At 42.3% G+C, this 26,696-nt stretch overlaps 1 protein-coding gene across 1 annotated transcript in view; it reads right to left on the minus strand.

Moving 5' to 3' along the window:
* TMEM132E (transmembrane protein 132E) overlaps window positions 1-26,696 on the minus strand; it is a 259,941-nt gene that overhangs the window by 12,308 nt on the left and 220,937 nt on the right. Inside the window, exons 4-5 of the mRNA XM_087927354.1 lie at window positions 14,439-14,631; window positions 12,969-13,112 (exon numbers count right to left, since the gene is read on the minus strand). Of these exons, the coding sequence (XP_087783480.1) occupies window positions 12,969-13,112; window positions 14,439-14,631 (337 nt within the window). The remainder of the gene's footprint in view (window positions 1-12,968; window positions 13,113-14,438; window positions 14,632-26,696) is intronic.

Genomic DNA, 26,696 nt, shown 5'->3' on the forward strand with positions numbered 1-26,696 from the left:
CATGCATTTGAACTCTAAAGTGGCTCAGTTAAGAGACCATTTTTATTGTCGGCACACTATAGCCTTTACTGTGGCAAATAAGCAGGCTGAAATCTGTGTACTCTGCATAGTCTGCTCCCTGAACTGATGATTTATTCGTGTTCCATCAAGTGAACATTTTGAATATGGATGTTGTAGGAGGAAAGTCCTGGGACAAACAATAATGAACCAGGCCCAAGAGGCACAATTTTGTCCCATCACCTGCACCCCAACTACTCCTAAAAATGACTGACTATACAAGGTTTGTGTCCCAGTTAAAACAGATTGTTCTGATGGGATGCCAATCCTATCAGTGTTATAACCATTCAAAACCAAGTGAAATGCATAACACTTATAATAACTATTAGAACAGTAGATATCTTGTAAGCACTTTGTGGAGTTGGGGATTGAAAACAGAAAATCTTTGCTCCTATCAGAGATGGGTGCATCTGCTGTTCCTTCACCCAGGGATATTCTCTGAGGTTTTCCAGCTTGCTTCAATATATCTGTTGTGAGAGAGATGTCAAGAGCCAAAAATTCCTAGTGAAGAAATGACGATAATACTTGGCTTCAAGGGCATAAAGTAAGTAAAGGGAAAGCGTTTGTTGAAAATATGGGAAAGGGCAGGTGAGTGCAGGTGGAAACAGGGGACTTCTAGGGAAGCTGTCATCTGGAAAACAGTTGGTTGAGGAAGCACCTTCGTAACCTATCAACCTCTAGCAACCTAGTAATAAATGTTCACTTAAGACCACAGAACTTGATCTTTTTTTAAAAAAATTCATCACTCTCCAAACTCAACAGATCTGGGCGGTTGATCTAAACAACTACTAGGGAATCAATAATAGGTTGAGATCAGATGGAAATGCTGATGGCAACTCGAAAACAGGCATAGGAATGTTTTATGAGTTGACATTCGACAGCTGACTTTGGAAAATCTGTTTGCTTTGAGAATGGTAGACCTTAATTTGATCATACCTATATTCACACTCACAGTGAGGTGAGACAAGTCACTTAAAGTCTTTGGAATGGCTTAAAAGGGAATCTGCTTGCTCAGAAACAAAGCAAACAAGCGTGGGAAGCAACCTAACAACCCAAAGGGGTGTCAAAGAACATTGTGATTAAATCTACCCACCATGTTAACCATTTTATTTGAGCATCTATCACAAATTCTCAAAATTTTGCGTATCACCACTAAACCATAAAGGTGGATGAGCCCTCTATGACAAAGTAATAACAGTCAATTAGGATTGGGGCATTGGGATAAATGGAGGTAGTGGAACCTTTTCAAATGCCAGACTACAACATGGATGTTGCCATGAACAGAATCATCAGAAACAGTTGCCCCATGAAAAAGGTCCTTGGGCTCTTGAAAGAGGAGACCAGATGTTTTCTGTGCATGGTCCTGGTAGATCCCCAAAGCATCCACTTTGCAGTTTTGGATGTGTTGTGATCTTGCAATGATTCCTATAATTGCGTATGGTGGCCAAGGCTAGGTAGGCACCATACAAGTTAAAGGGAAGGCTCCAAGGCTCCTAGAATCCAATTAGATCTTGCTAATATAACCCAGACCTGGATTGATTTGGGGGCATCTTCTAATAGGGCTGCCTTTGGGGCAGCAGCAACTATGGTATCTCATGTCTATGTAAGGTCAAAGTGAACAAGATGGTGACCTGAAAGTGAGGGGCTTACATCACAATACTCCATCTACCACTTAGTCCATTCTGGCCCACACAAAGATGAGCAGACTTTACAGCTTTGAAAATTGTAGGAAGTTCCAAATATGTTTATTAGTGGACATGAATTATTAGGAGCGAAGAAAACTTTTAAAAGTTAATCTCTCTCATTTATATTCAAATGCTATTAAACAAGAATGTAATAGATCGAAGACACAGATCATTCCTTTTACGCTTCTCCTTTTTCTGTTTCTTCCCATGGACCAACGAAACCATCTAATGGATGTTGGGCTAATGCATTTCTTTGGCAAGAGCTTTTCTTTGTGGTAATTTTAAACACTCAAAATAATATTACTTTCAGTTTTATAAGTGGCTAATAGACATCTTGCTATATAGGTCACCTCAAGCTCCTGAAAGAAAGATGGGATGGATATGAAATGCATTCATTTAAATTTTATGCCCATTCCCAAGATGGCAATGAAATGGATTCCCTACTGATGCCAAATAATCAAGAGGACGCCCTCAAAATACATGGCAAAGGACATTCATAGATGACTTATGGACTTTAAACATCACAAGGGAAGATGCTGACATACTTGTCCCAAACCGAAAATACTGGAGAAACCCTTGCTGCCCCATAGGCTACATAGCAGTGGTGGGATTCAAAAATAATTTACTATTGGTTCTGTAGGCATGGCTTGGTGGATATGGCATGGCTTGGTGGCATGGCAGGGGAAGGATACTGTAAAATCCCCATTCTCTCCCCACCCCATTAACCTGCTTTCCAGTTTCATTCTCCTGTGCAGGGCAACAAAAGAAGACCCAGCCGATTAGCTGGGACTCAGGAGGCACAGAATAGATGGGGACGGGGCCTGTCAGAGGTGGTATTTGCTGATTCTCCAAACTACTCAAAATTTCCACTGCCGGTTCTCCGAACTACTGAAAATTTCCACTACCAGTTCTCCAGAACTGGTCAGAACCTGCTGAATACCACCTCTGCTACATAGGATGGGAGGATCTAATGTTAATGCTAATGCTAAGCCAGCCATTTGGTTCACTATTATTTTACAACCCTCCCTTTTTTTGATCCTAGCTTCTCTGATGTTCACTATGAATAATAGCACATTCTCACAGTTGTGTAACAGGTCAGAGTACTGATTTATCTTGCCTGGCAGTGTCTACTCTGATTGGCACTTGGAGAGAAAGAAACACTTTCACAGTTTTGTTCTCTCTGATTCTTTAACTAGAGACGGGCAATTGAATCTGAAACATCTTCCATGCAAAAAGGTGGCCTCCCATTGAGGAATGGGCTGTTTCTCAGGAGGTTTCAACCAGAGACCAAAACTGCTGTGAAAATCACAGCTCTCTTCACTTAAGTCTACTCCCTGCCCTTCGTTCGGGTGTATTTTAATTGGAATTTAACAGCTAAGAGAGTTTATTATGATAATATGTTTGCCTGGGTCTGTGTCTCTGCACATATGTGTGGCAAAACCCTTCTAGGGTCTATTTCCTCTTACTCCCACAGGGCTACTTAAACTTGGCTTCGACATCCAAGAGACACAAGCTCAGCATGTCTGCAAAGACAATCCCAGCTTGGCATCAGAATAAAAATGAGCCCTGAAATGCATTTCTGGATACTGTGTCATTCATCAAAATAAAGATGCTGGGCTGGGCTGTCACTTGCATCCCTTACGCTAATAAACACACCCATCAGCACAAACCATTAGAGATTCTCCCAGCCTCTTGGGGCCCGAGAATGCAAATACTATTAAAATTAATTCCATCTCCTCTCCAAGATCCCTAAAAAGCAGCTCCTTCCTGTGGCTCTTTGTTGTGTCCTGTCAGCAGCCAGACCTTCCAGCGGCTGAATCAGAGGAGAAGGAGGCATAGGAGTCAGGGTCAGCATCAAGGCAACCTGAGAGCTCCAAGGAGGAAGAGGGAATGGAGCTGGCAGAGAGAGAGACACACACACAGAGGCAGAGCCTGGGCCGTCTGTCAGCCCTCAGATGGACAGTCAATAGCCCCCAAGTCTGGAAGTGGATGATGAAGAGGAGGAACAGCTGGGTCCAGTGCCTGATGCACAGAGGCACAGAAGGCACAGAAGGCAGAAAAGAGGAGAGCGGTGGAAAGCCGTGTGGGCCGATCCTTGGGAAGGAAGAACCACTGTTGCTAGCGAAGCCCCACCCTAGCTCTGTCGTAAAAGGCAGGGGGCGGAGATGAAGAAATGTGGCAGATAATTATTCATCTTCTGGCCAGATGGACTTGCTAGCCTGCGGTGAGAGAGAAACTTTTTGCTGGTACTACTAATAAAGGAATCTTTGGGTTAACTTAAGAGGGTTTGTCGTGTTCGGGGACCTGGGTCAGAAAATCCTTTATTGCTCTAGTTGATAGTACATGCAGCCATTAAGGCAATCTAGACATACCTGACATTGCTTATGTTTTGCTTACAGTATGTTTTGTTCGGGCAATATATCTAGAATGGGATAGCAGCAAAAATTTGCACAGGAAGGAGGGGGAAAGAGGCATGCTTATGAGGATTGCAGAGAATCTGGTGTTAAGTTTTAAGAAACCGAGTGTAGGCTATTACTGTTATTATTTGCAAAAACGAAAGAGGAAGATAATGATTGAAAACATCCAGCACAGCATACTGGGAAATGCAAATGTTCACCTATTGTATTATTAATAAGCATGTTGTGCAAACACCACCTAGTAGGGATCACTGTGTTTGCTGACATTTATTTTGAAATTAGAAAGGTAAAAAATTATATTAACGCAAAGGGCTATATTTTCCCCCCATCAAATTTCAACAATGTGGTCTTAGAACTTGGATAACATAAGTGCCTCCATAATTAGATTCGTGGGACATTCAGCTTTGCTTACATCTCTTAAGAGTAGCAATATTTATTTAATTAGTTGTTCCTTCTTCCAAAATGGCACTGAGTGTCAAAATCAGCATAAAACGGTTACACGAGGCAAAATGAAATAAAAATTAGGAACTTCCAAGTCACACAAAACATCTCTAGCAAAATCCCAGGAGGTTGAATGAGAGCCAGTAAGTCACATTTGGAGGATTTCTCAAGCAGAGAAGAAACGTTTCCAGATTCTAACCTAGCTCTATAGGCCATTTCTGGAAATATAATAAGCATCAGATATGGCTTGGAGCTCTTCAGTTCACACAACACAATCCACATTCAATCATTTCTCTGTCAGTTATCTCTCTTCTCTTCCAGTTTTTGCACAGCTTCAAACAAAATCATTTTACCTTTTCCTGGTAAAACATTGCAATAAAATATATATGAGTGGGAGGCAGCCAAACATCCCGGTATCGTTCCCATTTCTGATGAGTTCATTACACACAGTGCTGCCTTTTGTTTCCCATCCATTATAAGGATAGGAAATCAGTGGCCCTTTAGAAGCTGCAGAACTTCAACAGACAGCCACCTTCAGTGGGGGTGGAGGAGTGCCAGAAGTTGTACTTCAACCGTAGAAGTTGTAGTTCAACAGTATCTGGATGGCCCTGGCCAAGGATTTGGAAGACATCATAAAAATAAACTTCTTTCCCATTTCTGAATTAAGCTGCTGAGGAGGAGCATATAGCAGTAGCACTTAGACCAGGGGTGTCAAACTCAAGGCCTGCAGGCCAAATCCAGCTCGTAGGGTGCTTAGATCCAGCCTGCAGTGAAAATGGAAAAGTCCCTCATGAACTCCATTTTTGTTGGCAGAGTGCTCAGCCCACCACAGGTGCCCCCCATATGAGTGGTGTCAAGTTGGCCATGCCCACCCTGGTCATGCCCACCTGCCCCCTCTCACCCGAGGTCAAACCAAACCCTGATGCGGCCCTCAATGAAATCAAGTTTGACACCCCTTAGACTTATGTACCGCTTCATAGTGCTTTATACAGCCCTCTCCAAGTGGTTTACAGAGTCAGCATATTGCCCCGCAAAATCTACATCCCCATTTTACTGACCTCATAAGGATGGAAGGCTAAGTCAACCTTGAGCTGTTCAGAATCGAACTCCTGGAGTGAGTAGTGAGTTAGCCTGAAGTACTGCATTTTAAGCACAACGCCCCATGGTTCTTATAATATATGAAAAGATGAGGACTGAAAACAAAGTCATAAATTGGGCAAATGTTCACAGGGACCTTGTTTCACAGTATCTCACCATCCTGAGACACAGCTTGGTACCGGGCTTCAGACTGGCAATCCTAGAGATTCTAGTGAAAAATGCAGATCCCACAAGCATAAGATTTCCATGCCTCTGTTTAAGAGATTGTTTCAAATTAATCTTGTTCTCCCAAGAACTGTTATTTTTGCAAATGGAAGGAAGCTCTGTTAATTTTTCTTCTTGCTTCTCAATGAATAGTTTTATGAGTTTCTATGGATTATTTCGGCGTAAGCTGCTAGAAAGGACCCTTGTGGCAGACAATGTAGCCTATGAACTAAACATCAATACAAAGAAATTATTTTCCTGTATTAATTACAAATCAGACAAGGGAGAGATTTGTTCTTCCACGGATTGCCACAGTCTCACAGAAGGAAGCTGCCAGCTCCATGCCAGCAACTTAATTGTTTCAAATTAAAATGCAAACCTGCCTTCATAATAGTCTCACACATCATACTCGTATGATATGTTTCTGGGCTCAGCATGATCTACAAACAGAAAAGCATACCATGGTTTATTTGACAACTCTATATCACTGGTTGAAAGCCTGGTTTGTTTTGGGATAACTGACTGTAACTGTCACTTCGTTAGGTACGGGACACATGGTTTGTAGCTTCCTGTCTTATTTTTGGTTATGGTCCCATTGATCAATCACCAAGAATTTTTTTTAATTTTCTAAGCCACAGAGTTATGAAACAAGAGTTGCTTAAAATGATAGGAAAATTGGCCAAATTTGATTGGGCAAATGAGGAATGAAAATTTTGGATTATCTGCAAAACTGGCGTTGTTTTTGGCTGGTTTAATAGATTTAACAGATAATCAGAGTTGGAATGGACCTTGTAGGTCATCTAGTCCAACCCCCCGCCCAAGCGGGAGACCCTACACCATTTCTGATAAACAGAGTCCAATCTCTTCTTGAAAGTCTCAAGTGATGGCGCTCCCACAACTTCCGAGGGCAATTTCTGTTCCATTGGTTGATTGTTCTCACTGTCAGAAAGTTTCTCCTTATTTCCAGGTTAAATCTCTCCTTGTTCAGTTTCCATCCATTATTCCTTGTCTGGCCTACAGATGCTTTAGAAAATAGCTTGACCCCTTCCTCTCTGTGGCAGCCCCTCAAATATTGGAAGACCACTATCATGTCTCCCCTGATCCTGCTCTTTACTAGACTAGCCAAGCCCAGTTCCTGCAACCGTTCGTTGTATGTTTTAGCCTCCAGTCCCCTAATCATCCTGGTTGCTCTTCTCTGTACTTTTTCTAAAGTCTCAACATCTTTTTTGTAATCTGGTGAACAAAACTGGATGCAGTACTCTAGGTGTGGTCTTACTAAGGCTTTATAGAGTGGTATTAGTACCTCACTTGATCTCAATTGTATCCCTCTGTTAATGCAACTTAGGATTGCATTAGCTTTTTTGGCTGCTGCTGCACACTGCTGGCTCATATTTAGCTGGTTGCCCACTAAGACTCTAAGATCCCTCTCACGGTTACTGCTATTGAGCCTGGTTTCACCCAGTCTATATGGGTACTTTGGGTTTTTCTTGCCTAAGTGTAGGACTTTACTTTTCTCTACATTGAATTTCATTTTGTTAGATACGGCCCAGTGTTCTAGTCTGTCAAGATCCATCTGAATCTTGAGCCTATCTTCTTGGGTGTTAGCTATTCCTGCAAGCTTAGTATCATCTGCAAATTTGGTAAGTTCCCCTTCTATTCCCTCATCTAAATCGTTATGAAGATATTGAAGAGTACTGGGCCTAAGACGGAACCTTGTGGCACCCCATTGCTTCCTTCCCTCCATGTAGACTTAGACCCATTAAGGACTACTCATTGAGTACAGTTTGCCAGCCAGTTGCAAGTCCATCTAGTGGTGGTGCTATCTATTCTACCTTTTTCTTGCTTACTAAGAAGTAGGTTGTGGTCTACTTTGTCAAATGCCTTGCTGAAATCTAAATATATTATGTCCACAGTATTTTGCCCGTCTAATTTAGTCACTGTGTTGAAGAATGTTTTGTTCAACAAAACATAATTAAAATTAACCATGTTTGCTACAATGTGGGAATGCAATTGTCTCAACTAGGTCAGGACAGTCTATTTTTATAGGAAATGGCTCTTTGGTAGTCATCATTAATTGGTTCTGGGAGGTGCAATAATGAGTACCAAACCATTTTTCCCCATAAGGAATAATGTAGTAAGTCACAAGGCAGCTGACACCAACAAGTTCTAGTCGGTGTGTTGAGTAGCAAACAAACAATGAATATCAGGATAAAATTGTTATGTCAAAATGCATTGAGTATCAAATTTAATGAATTTCAAAGCAGTTGAGTACCCAGGTACCATTGTACCTTTATCATTATCTTTTAATCCAGAGATATAATCTGAGACTGTAGGATTGCAAGTCTCCCCCCACTCCAATATGAATAATTCTAGAAATTCTACTGGATCTTAGTAAAAACGGAAATTAAGTGAAATCTCCTTTTTATCCAGGCCTTGCCAGTGTCTCAAAGATCAAGGGCAACCCTCACATCGGATTGAAAACTGAAACTGAGCAATTGAACTATAAGGCTTGCTCCCATGAGTTATATACAGAAATAGATATCTGATTCTTTAATAATCCTATAGCTGCCCAAACAGCAGAGAGGGGGCCTTTTTGACTTACAGTTAGAACAATGGGACTTCCTAAATAATGATGTCCATATATAAACCTATCTCATACACAAATGCACATCTTGTCTTTCCTCTAGCTCAAGGAGGGAAACACAGCATGTCTACCTCCAATTTGGTCTCTAGGAATCTATGAATTAGTTTGATACTGTTCTATAAAGTCTTGGTAAGGTCACACCTGGAATACTGCATCCAATTTTAGCCACCACACTATAAAAATAATGTGGAGACTCTAGAATAGGGGTGGGCAAACTTTGCCCTGCGGGCCACATCCGGCCCGTTGGTCATTTTAATACAGCCCGCCTCTGGAAAAAAAAATCCCCTCTGAAAAAAAAATTGGGGCCGGCCAAAAGAGACCCCGCGCCGCATGCCATAAAATCGCACACACAACACGGAGCTGGGCAGCCGCTTCCCTGGTGGCGGGGCTGAGGTCGCCACCCAGGGAATGCCCACTGCTTTCCCTCCGCCCGGGCTCCGCTCAGGTGTCCGGCTGGGGCTGTCAGGAGTTGCTACCGCGGGTGCAGCTCCGCACGGCTCCAGTCCCGCGTTGCCTTGGGAAGGGAAAGGCAAAACCAGGAGCCGCCGAGCCTGAGCCTCGGGTGCCGCTGCTGCCATTGCAAAGCGCCACTGCGGCTCTTCCTTTTTGCCTTTCCTTTCCCGAGGCAACGCGGGATTGGAGCCGTGTGGAGCTGCGCCGGTGATAGCAACTCCTGACTCAGGGGGCCTCCGAGGGGAGGGGAAGGAGGAGAAGAAGGGGGGGAAGGGGGGCAACTCCCAAAAAATCTTGTGCTGACCCGGCCCGTCTGTCAAATTTTAAAAGTCAATGTTGCCCCCCAGCCAAAAAGTTTGCCCACCCCTGCTCTAGAAAGAGTGCAGAGAAGAGCAACAAAGATGATTAGGGGACTGGAGACTAAAGCATATGAAGAACGGTTGCAGGAACTGGGCCTGGCTAGTCTAGTGAAGAGAAGGACCAGGGGAGACATGATGGCAATCTTCTAATATTTGAGGGGCGGCAACAGAGAGGAGGGGGACAATGTATTTTCCAAAGGCCAGACAAGGAACAATAGATGGAAACTAATCAAGGAGAGATTCAATCTAGAAATAAGAAGAAACTTCCAAACAGTGAGAACAATCAACCAATGGAACATCTTGCCTTCAGCAGCTGTAGGTGCTTCATCACTGGAGGCTTTCAAAAAGAGACGGGGTAGCTACTTGTCAGAAATGGTATAAGGTCTCCTGCTTGAGGAGGGGGTTGGACTAGATGATCTACAAGATCCCTTCCAGCTCTGTTATTCTGTTAAGAGAAACAAAGTAACTAATCCAAATTCTGCAGCAGAAGATTGGTTTTAATTCACTGCCTGCATCATACTATCACCCTGGTTTTTCAGTCCATCAAAGCTGCAGCCCTTCCTGCTTACAGACAGCAACACTTCGTCTTCTTATCTTCAGTTTTGCATAATTTGGGTTAGACTCAGGACAGGCTGCCTGCAAATCCTGGGTTCGGCAGTTAAGCCAGGAATTCCAACGCAACCTTACAAGGATCGCTGCATTAAGGCTCACTTTTTGCATGGCCCAAGTCTTGTTCCTGCATCCGTTGTGTCAGGAGAAATGGTGCTACTTGTCTTGTTTATTCCCCTATCTGTTGCATCCACTCAGGGAGTCAGGAGACAGCCCACCGACAGACAGCATTGCCACTCTGTTTAATGCTGAATTATTTACAGTAACAGATAGCAAGTTGCCTGATGAATGGCCTCAGTTTATAGTCCTGACAGAGCAATTGTCTCCCCTCCCCACTTTGCAATTTCTCCAGGTAAGTGAGAGTTCCTGCCAGACACACCTCTTCGCAGCACTGTCGACATAATTCAGTGGGGGGAAAGAAACAGGGGTGGGAAGATGTTAAGGAATTTAATGGAAAACAGAAGGTGAGGGGTCAGCAAGTTGATGAATTATTCATCTCAGCATGCACGCTCTGGCCTGCTAGTGCCTTCCCTGGAGCCAGAGACAGCGAACCAGGGAAATTTATGAGCAGGAAAGTAACATGTTAGCCCATCAAAGTGTCTCTCAGCCTACCTGGAAGTGTGCAATGGCTGCAGTGTTTATTCAAGCTGAAAAGAACCATTTAAAAAGGTGCACTGGTAAATCAGGCAGACTATTTTATCTAGACTGGGCAGTGGGAGGAAGTGGGAGCCGCTTAGCAGGAGGCTCCCGTTTCTTGAAATAGCTGCTTGTTTGAAGAGCAGCTCGGTTTGCCAGACGGGCCCAGAAGAGTCCGTCTCAGGTGCTTTCCAATACATAGATGGAGATGACAGGATTTCACCCCTTGGAAACCTGACACATCACCTCAAAGGATTAAAAAAAACGGCAGAATCTTCCCAAATGGAAGGCCTAAACTTTTGCTTTGCAAATAGATGATTGGTAAGGGAGAGGAGAGAAGGTGGGTAGTCAGTGCTTGCACACCATGGACACCTTGGGCTCCCCAAATTCTAAGCTCAGCAGATTTCTTCAAGAGCTGAAGAAGCTTCTTGGATGAGAAGTGAAACGTCTTCGAAGAAAAACAAGAAAGCCCAATTTCCTCTCGGAAAAAAGCACCTTTGGGACAACCGTGACCTAGATGACTGAGAATCTCCATAGACATCCCTCTGTTAATGCAACCTAGGACTGCTTTTGCTTTTTTGGCTGCCGCCACACACTGCTGGCTCCTATTTAAGTAATCGTCCACTAGGACTCCACCTTCCCTCTCACAGTTACTCCTATGGAGCCAGGTTTAATCTAATCTATACCTGAACGTTTGGCTTTTTCTTGCCTAAGTATAAGAACCTTCCTTTTCTCTACCTTGTCTTCACATTGTGTATAATGCTGATGAAATATAAGCCGGATAGCTTTAAAAAGAAACAAACGTGAAGGTTATTAATGGATATTTGTCATGATGATTGAAAAAGAAATCCATGTTCAGAGGCAGTCTGTCCAACACTGAGAAGAAATATTTAGAACAATTGCAACTACCACTGCCAAATCAGCAGATTTGGCTGTCCAGTATCAGAAACAAAAAAAAAGAAAGAAAATTAACCCCAGAGCAGCAACACTGCGTTCTGAGTTAACAAAATATAACATGCTGCATTCAAGGAAATAAATCTTATTATGAACTACTATGACGGCTTGTGCACACAACTTGCTAAGACCATAGTTAAGTTCCTGTAAGATAGTGACTCGCGCACATCAGTGGTGGGATTCAAAAGTTCCTACCACCGGTTCTGTGCGTGTGGCTGCAGGGGGGGTTGCGCAAGTGCCTAACACCCACTTTGCGCATGCATGAAAACAGTAAAAACTAAGCTACTGCGCCTCTCAGCTGTTAAGCATAGCAATCCACTTTGCCGTGCCTAACAGCTAAGAGGTTAAAAAGGGCCTAGGAGCAAGGGCAGGTGGGTGGGTCCAACTGCAGAGCGTCGGAGAGACTCGGAGCGAACTGGTTCTCGGCCAGCTGATCTTCGATGCTAGCGGTATGCCAGAACCGGGCCAAACTGGTAGAATACCACCACTGGTTCACACTAACATTTTAGCTCATGTTAGCATCCAATAAAAATCCAGCCCCTACAATACTTCCTTGGTTGGCCACCTAGTTCCAAGATTAAGTACAGGGAGTCCCCAACTTACCACAATTTGTTTAGTGACCATTCAATGTTACAACAGCATTGTAAAAAGTGACCTGTGACCATTTTTGACAGTCATGACTTTTCTATCACCTTCATGATCAGGGGATCAAAATTCAGATGCTTGGCAACTGGTTCATACTTATGACCGTTACTGTGTCCCAAGATCATTTGATCACCTTTTGTGATCACTTTTCTAACAAGAAAAGTCCAAAGGGAAACCAGTGTCAACTCATAAAATATTTCTATGGTCTTTTTAGAGTTGCCAACAGAAAGGAAGGGAGGAGCGGTGCAGCGGCTTGCAAACCGAAAGTGCATTCCATAAATGTTTTCAAAGATAGTAACTAGGTGACTGAAGTTTCTGCCGGGCAAAATTCTAACTGGAGAACATGACTGATGACTCTTGGATACAGATGTGTCCCATTGGAGAATATGAATTACGATTCACCCAGGGGGTGGGGGAAAACCAGGGTCAAGAGTGACAATGAATTATGTGTCTCAGAGTTGGCTACATTCAGGCAGTGCTGGACATTTTAACTCCCAATAAATCCTTTTGAAGTTTTGGAAGTTTGACTCAAGGCTCATGATTTAAATGGGGGTAACTGGCGGAATCCTGACAGCCATATTCACTTAACAACCGGGTTACTAATTTATCAACTGCAGTGATTCACATAACAACTGAGGCAAGAAATGTCATAAAATTAGGCAAAAATCACTTAACAAATGTTTCACTTAACATATATTTTGGGCTCAATTGTGTTTCGTTAAGTCGAGGGGTATTTTCCTCCCAATGTATCAGCCCCTTCACCCACCTTGATGATGTCCTCATTGCTGGACTTGCATTTGACCATTGCTGAAATATCCAAGATAACTCCCGTCATCTCTATGGCGATGACCTTCACGGGAATGGCAACTGTCCGTCCTGTGAGGATGGCTGTGTTGATGATTTCTGTATCCTTAAGGATGATAAAGGAGACCATGTTTTATTGAGTGGACTGTGGTCCCACCATCTTCTCCTCATGAGCTAATTTCTCCAGGATATTCAGGAAAGTCTATTGGAGTGGTGTGGTGGCCTAGAGGTGGAGCTCTTGCCTCACAATCAGAAGGCTGTCAGTTCAATCCTAGGTAGTGGCAGATTTTTCTCTCTCTGGGCACAAAGAGATAATATCTGCTGCGAACTCTGCATTGGTGACAGGAAGGGCATCTGGCCAGTAAACACTCAGCTCCATTCAGTTGCTCCAACTCTACCCCGATGCAAAAGATTATGGGGCTATTAAAAGACAACAACATTCAGGAAGGTCTATTTGAGATGCTGTTAACCTTTGCAATGATGCTTGAGCCCAGGGAATTCTTCCCAACTTGGTGTTCTACAGCTAGCTATGCAGTTAGGGATTATGGGATTGGAAAATCAATACTAGATTGGGCAAGACTCCTCTAGGAAATGCTATTTTGATGGCATGATTTCTTGAGAGTTATTCCCTGATGTTTAGGATAGTAAACTTGAGACCATAAAGATACATTCACAGAACTTATTCCAAAAAAGCTTGTTTTCACTGCTTCCCAAACAGAGTGTAAATGTACAATAAGTTGTTCTGATATTGACAATTGGGGAGATAGAAGTTCCTCCATATATTTATTAGATTTTTTTTATCCTGCCTTTATTATTTTTATAAATAACCCGCCTGTAAACATATTTAATACTCCCTCATCTTCCTATTTTTCCATATTAAACATTAATATAAACAAAAATAATAGCAAACCATATGGTTTAACACATCCACCCAAAGAAAAGCCAGATAAAACTCTTATATCACTGATTTTAAGAAGTTCACGCCAGACTAAGCTATTAAGTAATCTGCTTGATTTAGAGTTAGCATGTTGTATGAAGCCAACTAATATGCTTTGTACTATATACTGTAATTTGTGGCTGAGTGTGATGGTTGGATCCAACTAATTGTGTTTTTTCAACCAATTTTGGTTAAAGAAACTAAAGCATAACTGCCTCGTTTCATTCATCACACTAAGACATGTTTTAATTATTTCTCTGTATCAATGATCAAGCAAAGGTTATGTAGAATGCTTAAAGTCAGTATCAATTTTAACTCAAATTACCCAATATATGGGTGTCTCTACTTTCAACCCTAAACTAAAAGTCCCATAGCTCCCATATAATGAAGTTAAAGGAATTGGACCAAACATTTGAATGCATATCTCAGGTCTAAGATAATAGTAAGGCAGAAAACTGAACTATCTTCTAGCTTGCTTCTAAGAAAGAAGCTCACCATGGCCAGGGCAAGGATGGCACGGATGTCCCTCTGAATTACTGTCAGCTCAGTCACAGCCTTCTCCAGATCAGGCGGTGGGTTGCGACCCCGATAGTCTATATGCCACATGATGCGTCGAGTCACGGATTGGCTGGTGAAGTTCTCCATTTCAAAGTCCAGCTGCATGATCTCGTAGGGCGAGTCCTGGTCCCTGCCAGGAGAGAAAGGCGCTCGGATGACACCTGATGCCACAGGGAGGGTGGTAGGGTGGGGAGGGACAGAGCATTCAGTCCAGACAGAAAGACAACCCCTAGTATTTCCTCCCATATTTGCAAGATGCTCATGCCTCCAATCCCCTCATCTTTACTCATCTTTCTGAGGAGAGAAACTTGTCTAATGTCAGTCCTCCTGAGAAATTTTACTGCTCTTCAAATCATCTTCTAGTAGCCAGCCCACCAGGCTAAGCAGTACAACAACCTTAAATTGCTATGTGAATTTTCAGTGGTGGTTGTTTTTTTTCTCCTGCCACATCCCCTTTTTTCCTTGTGTGCAATATCTTTTTATACTGTATTATCAAGCTGGGGGTTCTCTTATTTTGTGGGTCTTTAATCCGCTTTACTGCAAGGCTTTAAACAAACATTATTTCTGCAAACATTTCTGAATTCTTTTTTTTTTCCTCATCAAAGGACATCCCAGACAAAATATCATATTTATTACATTTCTGTTGCAGTATTCAGGTTGCTTGGTAATCAACTGCTAGGCTTTATAAAAAGATTAACCCTTGATAAAATGGTTTACTTAAAAAAATATTATTCCAGCAATTGCTCAAGAGCTAAGTGTGTTGCCTCTACTTAGAAATAAGTCTTTGTGTGATGTCCTCAGTAAGACTTACACGGGACCACACACTGCGGAAGAATTATTAGTTCTATCTAAAACATTCTAAATGTAAGTACCTGGACTGCATACAATCTTCTTTAGAAGTTATTTATTCACTGAAAGACTATAATAGAATGTTGAAAACAGAATAAAAATATGAAACTAAGTCAAATGCAGTGACTGAAAAGTATTTATCTGCTAAGAGGGAAAGAGGAAAGGAAGCAATCGCAGCAATTCACATACCTCTTCAACTGAAAGCAAGCATAGGCTTCTGCAAAAATGAGAAATAACTCCAATATATCAGCTAGCACGTTGTCAGTGATTAAGGCAAGGGTTGGCATCCTCAGAGCCCCTTCTTGCATAGATTCCTCTGATTACCAAAATCTATTGTTGTTAACCATTAACACAGCCCTCCATCCTTCCGAGGTCGGTAAAATGAGGACCAAGAATATTGAGGGCAACATGCAAATAATGCTTCTACCTTGCAAACCGCCCAGAGAGTGCTGTAAAGCACTATGGGGTAGTATATAAGTCTAAATGCTATCGCTATTATTTTAAGCTAGGAAGTACAATAAAGTAATGTAAGCACTAAAGGTAAAGAATCCCCTGGCACATATGTGCTAGTTGTTTCCAGCTCTAGGGGGCGGTGCTCATCTCCATTACAAAGCCAAAAAGCCAGCGCTGTCTGAAGACGTCTCCGTGGTCATATGGCCTGCATGACTAAATGCCAAAGGCGCACAGAGCACTGTTCCCTTCCCACCAAAGTGGTTCCTATTTTTCTACTTGCATTTTTACATGCTTTCAAACTGCTAAGTTGGTAGGCGCTAGGACAAGTAATGGGAGCTCACTCCGTTACGTGGTTCTAGGGATTCGAACCGCCAAACTGCCGAGCTTTCTGATCGACAAGCTCAGCGTCTTAGCCACTGAGTCACTACGTCTCCATAATGTAAGCACTACAGCAAGCTAAACATAGTACAGGTAGTCCTCGATTAACAGCAGTATGTTTAGTGACAGTTTGAAGTTAGACAATTCCAGCAACTGTTCTTTATATGTTTTAGCCTCCAGTCCCTTAACCATCTTTGTTGCTGGGTGGTGTGGCATCTCCCTCTTGGGCCCCTTAGTTGCTCATAACTGCCTGTCATTCTATGGCTCCAAAATTGCTGCTAGAGAACAGATTTAAGGTATTTGTGATGATATGAGGATATTTAGCTGATATCGTCTCCATGCCTTTTTCTACTCGGTCAGCCCTCCCGGCCTCCATTCTCAAATCTCCCTCTCTTTCATTGAAACCAGTAATCACATTTTTTAAAATAAAAACCAGCTCTTTCTGTTGTTATTCTTCAGAGGCAGAAAAAAATAATGTATTCATTTATTCATCAACTTATAGAACTTGCACTCATAATGCTGCGATGCTATTGTAAGATTTTTTTTAAGAAGCTATCATAAATAAACAGCGAAAAAGAACATAGAAATAAATTGTGCTCTGGTCCAGCAGAAAGAAACACAAATGCTCTTTAGAATAATAAGATGCACAGTCTATAAATTTCATAAGGAAAAATAAAGAAAACCGACATAACATGGGCTCACCTAACCTCCAGGCCCCAAATCCTTTGCAAAAAGAAAACAGGACTAGGACTATCTGAATGACAGGTATACACTATTCCTGAGGTGTAATTCAATGTATTTCAAGTAGTCCTCGACTTACAACTACCCTGTTTAATGACACTTCAAAGTTATGGTAGAATGCAATATTGCAGGCTGATTCTGCTCACTGCCAACAGTTTGATTCTCACCAACTCAAGGATGACTCAGCTTTCCATCCTTCCAAGGTCAATAAAATGAGGACTTAGATTGTCGGGGGCAATAGGCTGCCTCTGTAAACAGCTTAGAGAGGGTTAGGATTAGGGTTAGGTATATAAGTTTAAGTGCTATCTCTATTACTATTTTTATTTTTTTATTTATTCAATTTCCATAGCTATTCAACTCAATCAAGTGATTCTGGGCCACTTACAATTCTGTAATTTTGGGTCTCAGAAACTAACCTGCATTTATGATGACAGGGTCCCACAATTATGTGATTACAATTTATAATTGTTGTTGTGGAAACTAAAACTGACATTTATTTCTGGTTTCTGGCAAAAAACGCCCCTTGTAGACAATGGATTTGCTTAGCAACTGCAGCATTCACCTAACAACCATGGCAATTCACTTAATGACTTCTGCAAAAAAGGCCATACTAGAAGATACGATCACATAGAGAATCACCTAAGGACTGGCACAACTTATGACCATAATTCCAGGCTTAATTATAGTCATAAGTCAAAGACTACTTGGTAAGCAAGAATGATACACAGGCTGAACAATGAGGTAATAGTTATATGATGTTATAAGCTAATATAGGTTGGTGATTTAACATGGTGGGGTTACCCCACCATGGTCTTAATAATTCTGGGACTGGGCAGCAGTAAAATAGAATTAAATAAATATATATGTTTTATGAACCAGACACTCATGTTATGCCATCATGCAGTTTGCTTGTTCAGGGATAACTTACTGGGTAACCATAGCAATTGTGTTTTATTTAACCTCTGGTCCTGTCGTAGGCTCTGACATCTGCTTAAAACCAAAATAAGAATTGCTTTTTTAAGCATTCTCATGGAATCTCTTTAACAAGATTTGTTTAAAAAAGAGAAAGGGATCAGGATACAAAAATTCCAGTAACAGACCTATTTCCTACCTAATGCCAATATATCTCCAACATCCATTAAGGTGAAATATTCTTTATTTCCTTACTTAAATGCCATCCCGTGGAATAGCTAGATAGCAGGTTTTTTCAATTATAATGAAGGAGCTTGCTGTTGGCTTTTGACAGATTTCCTGAATCTTTTATCAGCTGGGAAGCAATCCTTGTAATACCCTTTCAATTTTAGATCTTGTTGTGCTGAGCAGAAAGATCTAAAAGGATTTTCTCCCTGTGTATAACTGAATGCAAGTGGAATTTATCCTTAATGCATGTGTTATTTGGGCATTCTGTAGGTGTATACTTTCCAGAATATTAGAATCTGGGATCGTACCATGAAGGAAAAAAAAGAGGAAACTATCAAAACTGAGCCAAAAAAATACTCCAAAGATACTAACAGAACTAATAGAATAACAGAGTTGGAAGGGACCTTGGAGGTCTTCTAGTCCAACACCCTGCTCAGGCAGGGAACCCTATCCCATTTCAGACAGATAATTGTCCAATCTCATATGTTGTCTAATTCTCCATTCACTAAGGACCAGTACACACAACCAGGGGTGGGATCCAACAGGGTTAACCACCAGTTCGGTCATTTACGAGGTTTGGTGATTTACAATGTGCTTCCCTGCACGCTGCCAGGCGCGCGCCTGTAAATCATCATCAGCATGCTGCGTGCAGAGAAGCAGCCTTTCAAAAAGCCCTTTTTTCCTGTTTTTTTAACTGCAGCTATGCCTCGCAGGGCAGCTGAAGTTGAAAAAATCAGGAAATAAAGGTCAGGTAAGACCCCGGGTGGGCGGGTGGGCAAAAACATCAGCATACATAGAACCAGTTCTATGTCTGTTGCTCTTCAGGGCTACCGGTTCTACAGAGGTGGACAGCACCAGTAGAAACCCACCCCTGCACACAACTCCATCCAACGCACATTGCTTGCCTTCAGAAGTTGTGGCAGCTTCATCCTTGGAAGCTTTCAAGAAGAGACTGGACTGCCATCTGTCAGAAATGGTGTATGGTCTCCTGCTCAGGCGGGGTGATGAGTTGGACTAGATGATCTCCAAGGTCTCTCCCAGCTCCACTCTGATCGATTGATTCAACCCAAAAACAAGGAGAAACTTCCTGACAGGGAGAACAATCAACCCATGGAATCCATGGGTTGATACGGAACCCATCACCACAATATACAGCATCCTCTAATTTAAAATGATAATAAAATGGGATTGGACAAATCTATAGGTAAAAAATAGGATGGGATGCCATTGCCCGGGAAAGATTGGTACACAATATAATCCTCCTGGATTCATCGCTTGTTTGTTCACTCTTATTTATTGACTGCCCATCTTGTCTAGAGATGATTCTGGGCATCTTACAAACATTAAAATTGGTAAATATTAAAATAATAAATAACAACAACAGCAAGTACAGTTAAAAGATGGGGAGGAGGGGAGCATGAATTACACAGAGGGAGATGAGATCTTTTCTTAATCCAATAGCCACCTCCAAAATGGTGCAAACCCCCCCCACCCCCGGGGGGCCCTGGGCCAACTGTCAGAGCCAGGTCTTCAGGCCTTTATAAAAAGGTCGGTAGGGTGAATACAGATCTCCCCTCAGGGAGGGGTGGAGTATGATATTCCAAAAGGCAGGAACCACAGCAGAAAGGGAACTTCTCTCACCAGTCAGAATTGATCCCACCAGTCAGAATTCCTTGATTGATGGGGTCCATAACATGCCTCCTCTGCCAGCATGCGTGGGATGAGATAATTGTTTGGAGGATACCCAGCTGCTATGTGTTTCATTCTGAATTTTACCTATTGTATTTATTTTATTGTAAACTGAAGCAAAGGTGGCAGGATACCATTCCCGGGTGGACCTAATTGCTGCCTTTGATCATGAGAAGTGGGCTTTGTTGATCCAAAAAATGGACCCTGCATCTCTGGAATAACACTAGAATGAAGAAGTAAGCTGCATAGAGTCATGTATGTGAAGTAGGAAGATTATAAAAGGAAGGAAGGAAGGAAGGAAGGAAGGAAGGAAGGAAGGAAGGAAGGAAGGAAGGAAGGAAGGAAGGAAGGAAGGAAGGAAGGAAGGAAGGAAGGAAGAAGTTAATGGCAACTAGTCAATCAGAAGTTCTGGGAAACACCAAATATTGATTTATCATCTGAACTAAACATGGGAAAGAGACCCTAAAAATTTAAGTCAAAAGTCTCAGGGAGAATTCAAATTCTGAGGACACATTTTAGAAGAGAGAAATAGCAGCATGTTTGAAGAGAATTCCAGGGATGAGAAGAGCTCTTACAAAAGAAAATAAAATTGCTTACAAGAGGAAGCATCCTGGATTGGTTAGGCAATTAGCTAATTAATGGGAGAAAGGGGGCACATCCAGCCCAGCTATTTACAACCCAGCACCACACAATTTACGCTTTGTGGAAACTACAGATTCACAACCCAAGAATGCCCCATCCCCACAGTGCCAGAGTAATGAATCTGCCCTATGTAAGGGTGCAATCGATGTGGGAAGGCCATTCACCAAGAACATCGCACTGATAGGGAAATATTGCACACGGCCATTATCACTGCCATAAATGAGGCAGCGGCAGGGGGAGGGGAGCGAAGGGGAGCATTTGCTTTTCTATTCTTATAATTTGCTCAAATGGCTAATCCTATCTATTGTTTAAGTCAGACTATTATTATTACTATTATTTTAACCTACACAGACTTTCATAGCAAAAAACAGAGTTGGAAGAGACCTTGGAGGTCCTTCTAGTCCCGTAATGGCGAACCTATGGCAAACGTGCCACAGGTGGCTCACAGAGCCATTTGGGCTGGCATGGGAGCTGCAGGCAAATTTACCTCACTGAGCATGTGTGCGACTCACAGCTGATTTTCGGCCAGTTTGAGGCCTTTTTCAGCCTCCCAAAGACTTGAGGAAGGCTTCTGCAGGCTTCTACAAGCTTTGTAGGCTGAAATCTAGCCCTGTTTTGTCACTTCCTCCATTTTCAAAAAAACCGGAAGCCTGCAGAAGCCTTCCTCAAGCCTTTGGGAGGCCGAAAAAGGCCTCAAACCGGCCAAAAATCAGCTGTGAGGCAGGTAAGGAGGCAGCGAGGGTGGGTGGGATTGTGCGAGCATGCATAGGGGACGTGTGGGGCACACACTGCCTTCTGGGTACTGGCACGCAAATTTTTGGCACAGGACCCCAAAAAGGTTAGCCGCCATCTAGTCCAATCACCTGCTCAAGCAGAAAACCCTGTAACATTTCAGATAAATGGTTGTCCAACCTCTTCTTAAAAACCTCCATGTTGGATCACCGACAACATCTTGTTCCATTGATTACAGGTAATCCTCGACTTACAACAGTTGATTTAGTGACCATTTGAAGTTACAATGTCACTGAAAAAAGCTACTTATGACCATTTTTCATGCATACCAACTGTTCCAGCATCCCTGTAGTAACATGATCAAAATTTAGTTGCATGGCTACAAGCATGTAGTTATGACACTGCAGTATCTTGGGTTCATGTGATAATCTTTTGCAACCTTTTGACAAGCAAAATCAATGGGGAAGCCAAATTCACTTAACAGCCGTGTTACTAGCTTAATGACTGCAGTGATTCACTTAACAACTGTGGCAAAAAAAAAGTAAAATGGAGCAAAAGTCACTTAACAAATTTCTCGTTTAGCAACATAAATGTTGGGCTCAATTGTGATCGTAAGTCAAGGATTACCTATAATTGTTCTAACTGGCAGGAACTTTCTCCTTAGTTCTAGGTTGCTTCTCTCCTTGATTAGTTTCCACCCACTGCTTCTTGTCCTGCCTTCTGGTGCTTTGGAGAATAGCTTGACTCCTTCTTCTTTGTGGCAGCCCCTGAGATATTGGAACACTGTTATCATGTCACCCCTAGTTCTTCTTTTCACTAAATTAGACATACCCAATTCCAGCAATTGTTCTTTAAACGTTTCAGCCTCCAGTCCACTAATCAGCAACTCCTAAAGGCACTTTGCTCTGCCTACACAGAAAGTGCTTTTTGTAAAGGTGTTATTCTTTGTACCAGTCTTCTCCAAGCTGATGCTCTCTCTCCCCCAAAACATCCAGCCAACCCAAATCCTACCTGTCAGGTGCCAGGCTTATGAGGGGTGCTCTCTGCCAATCCAGAAAGACAAAAATGTTGCAAGTGAACGTAATATCCACCGTATCAGCAAATCATAGAACACTGCAGGTGTCCCTATATTGCTACATAGAATAAAATGTTATACTTGAAAACGACATAATAAGGGATAAAGCAACAGAAGCTAAGCATTCTGAGGTGTTGAAGCCTGTGTTTCAGCTGGCTTTAAAGAAGGATTAGATCAAAATCTATGGAGAAGGGGAGAGCTTTTTTAATCCAATAACAGCTAAATGGAATTCCATATTCCAAAGAAGCCCTTCTCTGTGTATAATTTACTTTCGTGTCCTGTTTCTACCATTCAGGGGCATTGAGCTTCTTTGCAGAGAAAGTGATTTCTTCCTTTAACTGCCATCATTCTCCTGCTGGGTGGGAGAGTTTGAAAATTCAGCATGTTTGAAAATCATTAGCTTGGGAAAGAAAGCGTAAATTTATCCAATAACGTTATGGCTTGATGGAGGATGGTCCAAACTTTCCTCACCAGCTTTCCTGCACATAATACTCTCCTCTTCTTAGAGTGCTCTCTGTTGTAATGCCTAGCAATCAAGCTGTCTAGTGGAAATAAAAATATTTACATTTATTTATTGTATTTAAAAACAACCCGTCTCCTTTTTGGAGGAAGATTCATGTACAATTAAATATTAGACACTAGACTAGTGTTTCTGTGTCTTACCTATTTTAAAATGCAGATTTCAATTCCCAGAATTCCCCAGACAGCTGGTGGCTGGAGAATTCTGGGAGTTGAAGTCCACACATCTGTATACATAGATACAATAGAAGTTAGTCATTGACTACATGCCCTCTGTTCAAGCTTCCAGGATGCAGATTAATCAAAGTCAACAAAGAAGAGATTGGATGAAATCAACTTTTGATTTGATTCAGATGGGCTCAATTTTATTAACCATGACGGTAAAGAATGAATCGCTCTGTCCATATCTCTGTCATATCTTCAAAGTGATCTTGGTTTGGGGAAGCCATGGCAAGTCAGCACTGCCTCCTGACTTTGTTAGTGGAAATATCTAGTTCTCCTTTGTGGAAAATAAGGCAATATAGGATAGAAAACCTTTGATGTAATCCAGCAGGATTACATTTCCCGTCTCCCCCCTAGAACCAGGGAAAGCCCAGAGGGAAATAGTGGGGGCCAAATGCAGACAAAACCTAAGCTTTGTCCAGACAAGGTTAATCAGCTCAGATTAAAAGGCCTTCTGGCTGCATTTACACTTCATGCTAAGTTTGTCTAGGGTCAATCTTGTTCTGTGCAAATCTAGTCTGCTTGGTCAGTTTATGGTTCAATGTATTCTATGGACTCAGAAAACGAATAGATTTAAAAACTAGTTTATACATGTGATGAGAATGACATGTGCTGCTCACTTAAATCTTTTGTATGGCATAACCTTTATAACATTTTACAATCCAAAAAATTTACATGTTATGTCCTGATTCCTCTGAGGAACAGAAACCCAACGAGGAGCACAGACATGCCCTTATCCTCCTGAATGTCCCATAGCTCCGCACTCCTTCCACTTCTCTGTTCAGCCTCTTTTCAGAAAGCATCATCTGCTCTCAGCAGTGGAACTGATGCTGAGGATTGAAATGTCACGACAATCAAAAGCTTTGATGTTCAAACTTCTAAAAAGGAGCAAGGCTAAGGGATTTGAAAACCAGTACTCCAAAGTCATTTTCCTTTCCCACTGCTGTAAGGTTTGATCAGGATGTTTTCTTAAAAGGTGATGGTAATCACTTTAAATTCATCGTCCACTTTAACCTTTCAAGGCTGAATTTAATTTGCAGCCAGAGAGAGAGAGAGAGAGAGAGAGAGAGAGAGAGCGCCAGCCAGATTCCTGCTGGTTCATGGCCAACCTCTTCATCTCGTTACAGCTAAAAATATCTAATGAACATAAATTGTGGCATGGGCTGGACCAGTATCGCAGCAAATCTCCCAGGTCTGTAGAATAGCAGCAACAAGAAAATGCTTCGTCTATTCAATTACAATGCACCATAGTTTCAGTTTCACAGACCCTAAAGCCACAACACAAGGAAATACAAATTCTCTTCTCCTCCTTCTTTACAAAATAACAGCATTGGAAGGGACCTTAGAGGTCTTCTAATCTAACCTTCCGCTCAAACAGGAGACACTATACCATTCCCAACAAAAAGGTACCCAATCTCTTCTTAAAAACCTCCAGTGATGGAGCATCTACAACTTCTGAAGGCAAGCCATTCCACTGGTTTATTGTTCTCACAATTAGGAAATTTCTCCTAGGTCCGTGATGGCGAACGTATGGCATGCGTGCTGGAAGTAGCACACAGAGCCATCTCTCCAGGCACGCCAGCAGTTGTCCATTGCTCTTCTGGGTTCCAGTGCACACATGTGCGCCGGCCTGCTGGTCTTCGTGCAGATGGGAGCGCTGGAAAATGGAAGAGCAGCGGGCTGGTGCGCACGCGCATGCTGGGAAGCTGAGCTTCTGGTTTCCGGCGTGTGCATGCATATCGGCCAGCTGGTCTTTGTGCGTGCATGCGCACCAAAACCCGGAAGACCAGGTGGCCGGCACGCAAGCACGTGCTGGAAACTGGAAGCTCAGCTCCCCAGCACACATGTGCGCACCAGGAAGCTCAGCTTTCAGTTTCTGATGCTCCCATGTACATGCACCAGGGAGCTGCTCTTCCGGTTTTCAGCACTACACACACATACACACACACACACTCCCATTTCAGCAGTCTGTGCCAAAAAGATTCACCAACATTGTTCTAGGTTGTTTCTCTCCTTGATAAGTTTCCATCCATTGTTTCTTGTCTTGCCTTCAGGTGCTTTGGAAAATAGCTTGAACCCCTCTTCTTTGTGGCAGCCCTTCAAATAATGGAACAGTGCTATCATGTCACCCCAGCCCTTCTTTTCACAAGACTAAACAAACCCAATTCCTGCAACTGTTCTTCATATTTTTTTACTCTCCAGCCTTCTAATCATTTTTGTTGCTCTTTTCTGCCATATTTTTTTATAATATGGTGACTATAATTGAATGCAGTATTCTAAGTGTAGTCTTCTAAGGCTTTATAAAGTGTGGTGTTCCTAAGACTTTATAAAGTGGTACTCATGCTTCACATGATCTTCATTCTGTCCCTATACTAATGCAACCTAGGATTGCATTGGCTTTTTTGGCTGCTGCCTCACACTGTTGGCTCATATTTATGTTAACTGTCCACTAGGACTCCGAGATCCCTCTCACAGTTACTGCTATTGAGCCTGGTTTCACCTAATCTGTACCTGTACATTTGGTTTTTCTTGCCTAAGTGTAAAACCTTATTTTTCTCTACACCAAATTTTATTTTATTAGATAGGGCTCCGTGTCCAAGCTTGTCAAGATCCACCTGAGTCTTGAGGCTACCTTCTGGAGTGTTGGTTACTTCCTGTTTGACAAGTTCCCCTTCTATCCCTTCATCTACATTGTTTATGAAGTTGCTGAAGAATACAGGGCCTAAAATGCATACCTTGGCATACCCCACTGCTTACTTCCCTCCTTGTATATGTAGCTCCATTGAAGCCTACACACTGAGTGCAATTTGAGTCCTCTTCCTCCTCCTTGCTGGTAATTTTGTTATTGTGATGATTATTATTATGCTTACACTTATTACTCTTATTTCAGTTTATAACCTACCTTTTTTCTCTTAAGAGCCAAGATCGTATATCTGGTGCTGTGGCCACGTTATTATTTGGTGGAGTAGGCTGAACTGAGAAACAGTAATTTGCCAGGCATTATTCAGGGAGCTGGGCTGGAAGGAGAGGAGCCCATTCCAAACCAATAGGGAAAATTCTATTCCAGGAATGTCAAACTCGCGGCCTGAGGGCCTCGATGCATCACACTCTGGCCACGACCACCTCCAGTTGAGTGAAGGGAGGGAAAGTTGCAGTATGTCACGTGATGACGACGTGATGATGTGAGTTTGACACCCCTACTTTATATCCTACCACCCTCCCCATTCAATACATCAGAGATTCAAACTGAGATCTCTCTGCATATTCCCAAATCCACCCACCCCCAAAAAATCCATCCCTAAGATCTATTCACTGTAGAAGCAGAGTGGATCGCTAAGGCTCCCTTTTAGTCTCAAAAACAGATGTGACAAATGACAGGGCCAGATTATTTCTGCATCTGACTTTTGTATCATGTAACTACTCATCTCCCTCCACAAATACCCTATATTTTAACTCTGGTGCTCGCAGAACCAATGCTAATTCAAGGCTGGGTGTTTTTGAGGTTTGCTTAGCATCAACACTGTCCGTCTCCTCCCTACCAGCTTCCCAGCTTTCATTTCCATATATCTCAGAGTCAGAGAAATTGAAGCTATTCATCTGGGCTCTTTCCTCCTTGAAGAACTCAGCATGAAACATACCCACTACAAAGACTTTTCAGTCATCTCCAGAAGATTTCTCCTACAGAGAAACCCTGCGTTTGATCCATGCCTTAGGTTTCACATTCCATCAGAGATAGCTTTATTATTTTTTAAAGC

The sequence above is a fragment of the Pseudonaja textilis genome, chromosome 1 (genome assembly GCF_049901715.1).
Source record: "Pseudonaja textilis isolate UNSWEBS1 chromosome 1, rPseTex1.2, whole genome shotgun sequence".
Taxonomy (NCBI): domain Eukaryota; kingdom Metazoa; phylum Chordata; class Lepidosauria; order Squamata; family Elapidae; genus Pseudonaja; species Pseudonaja textilis.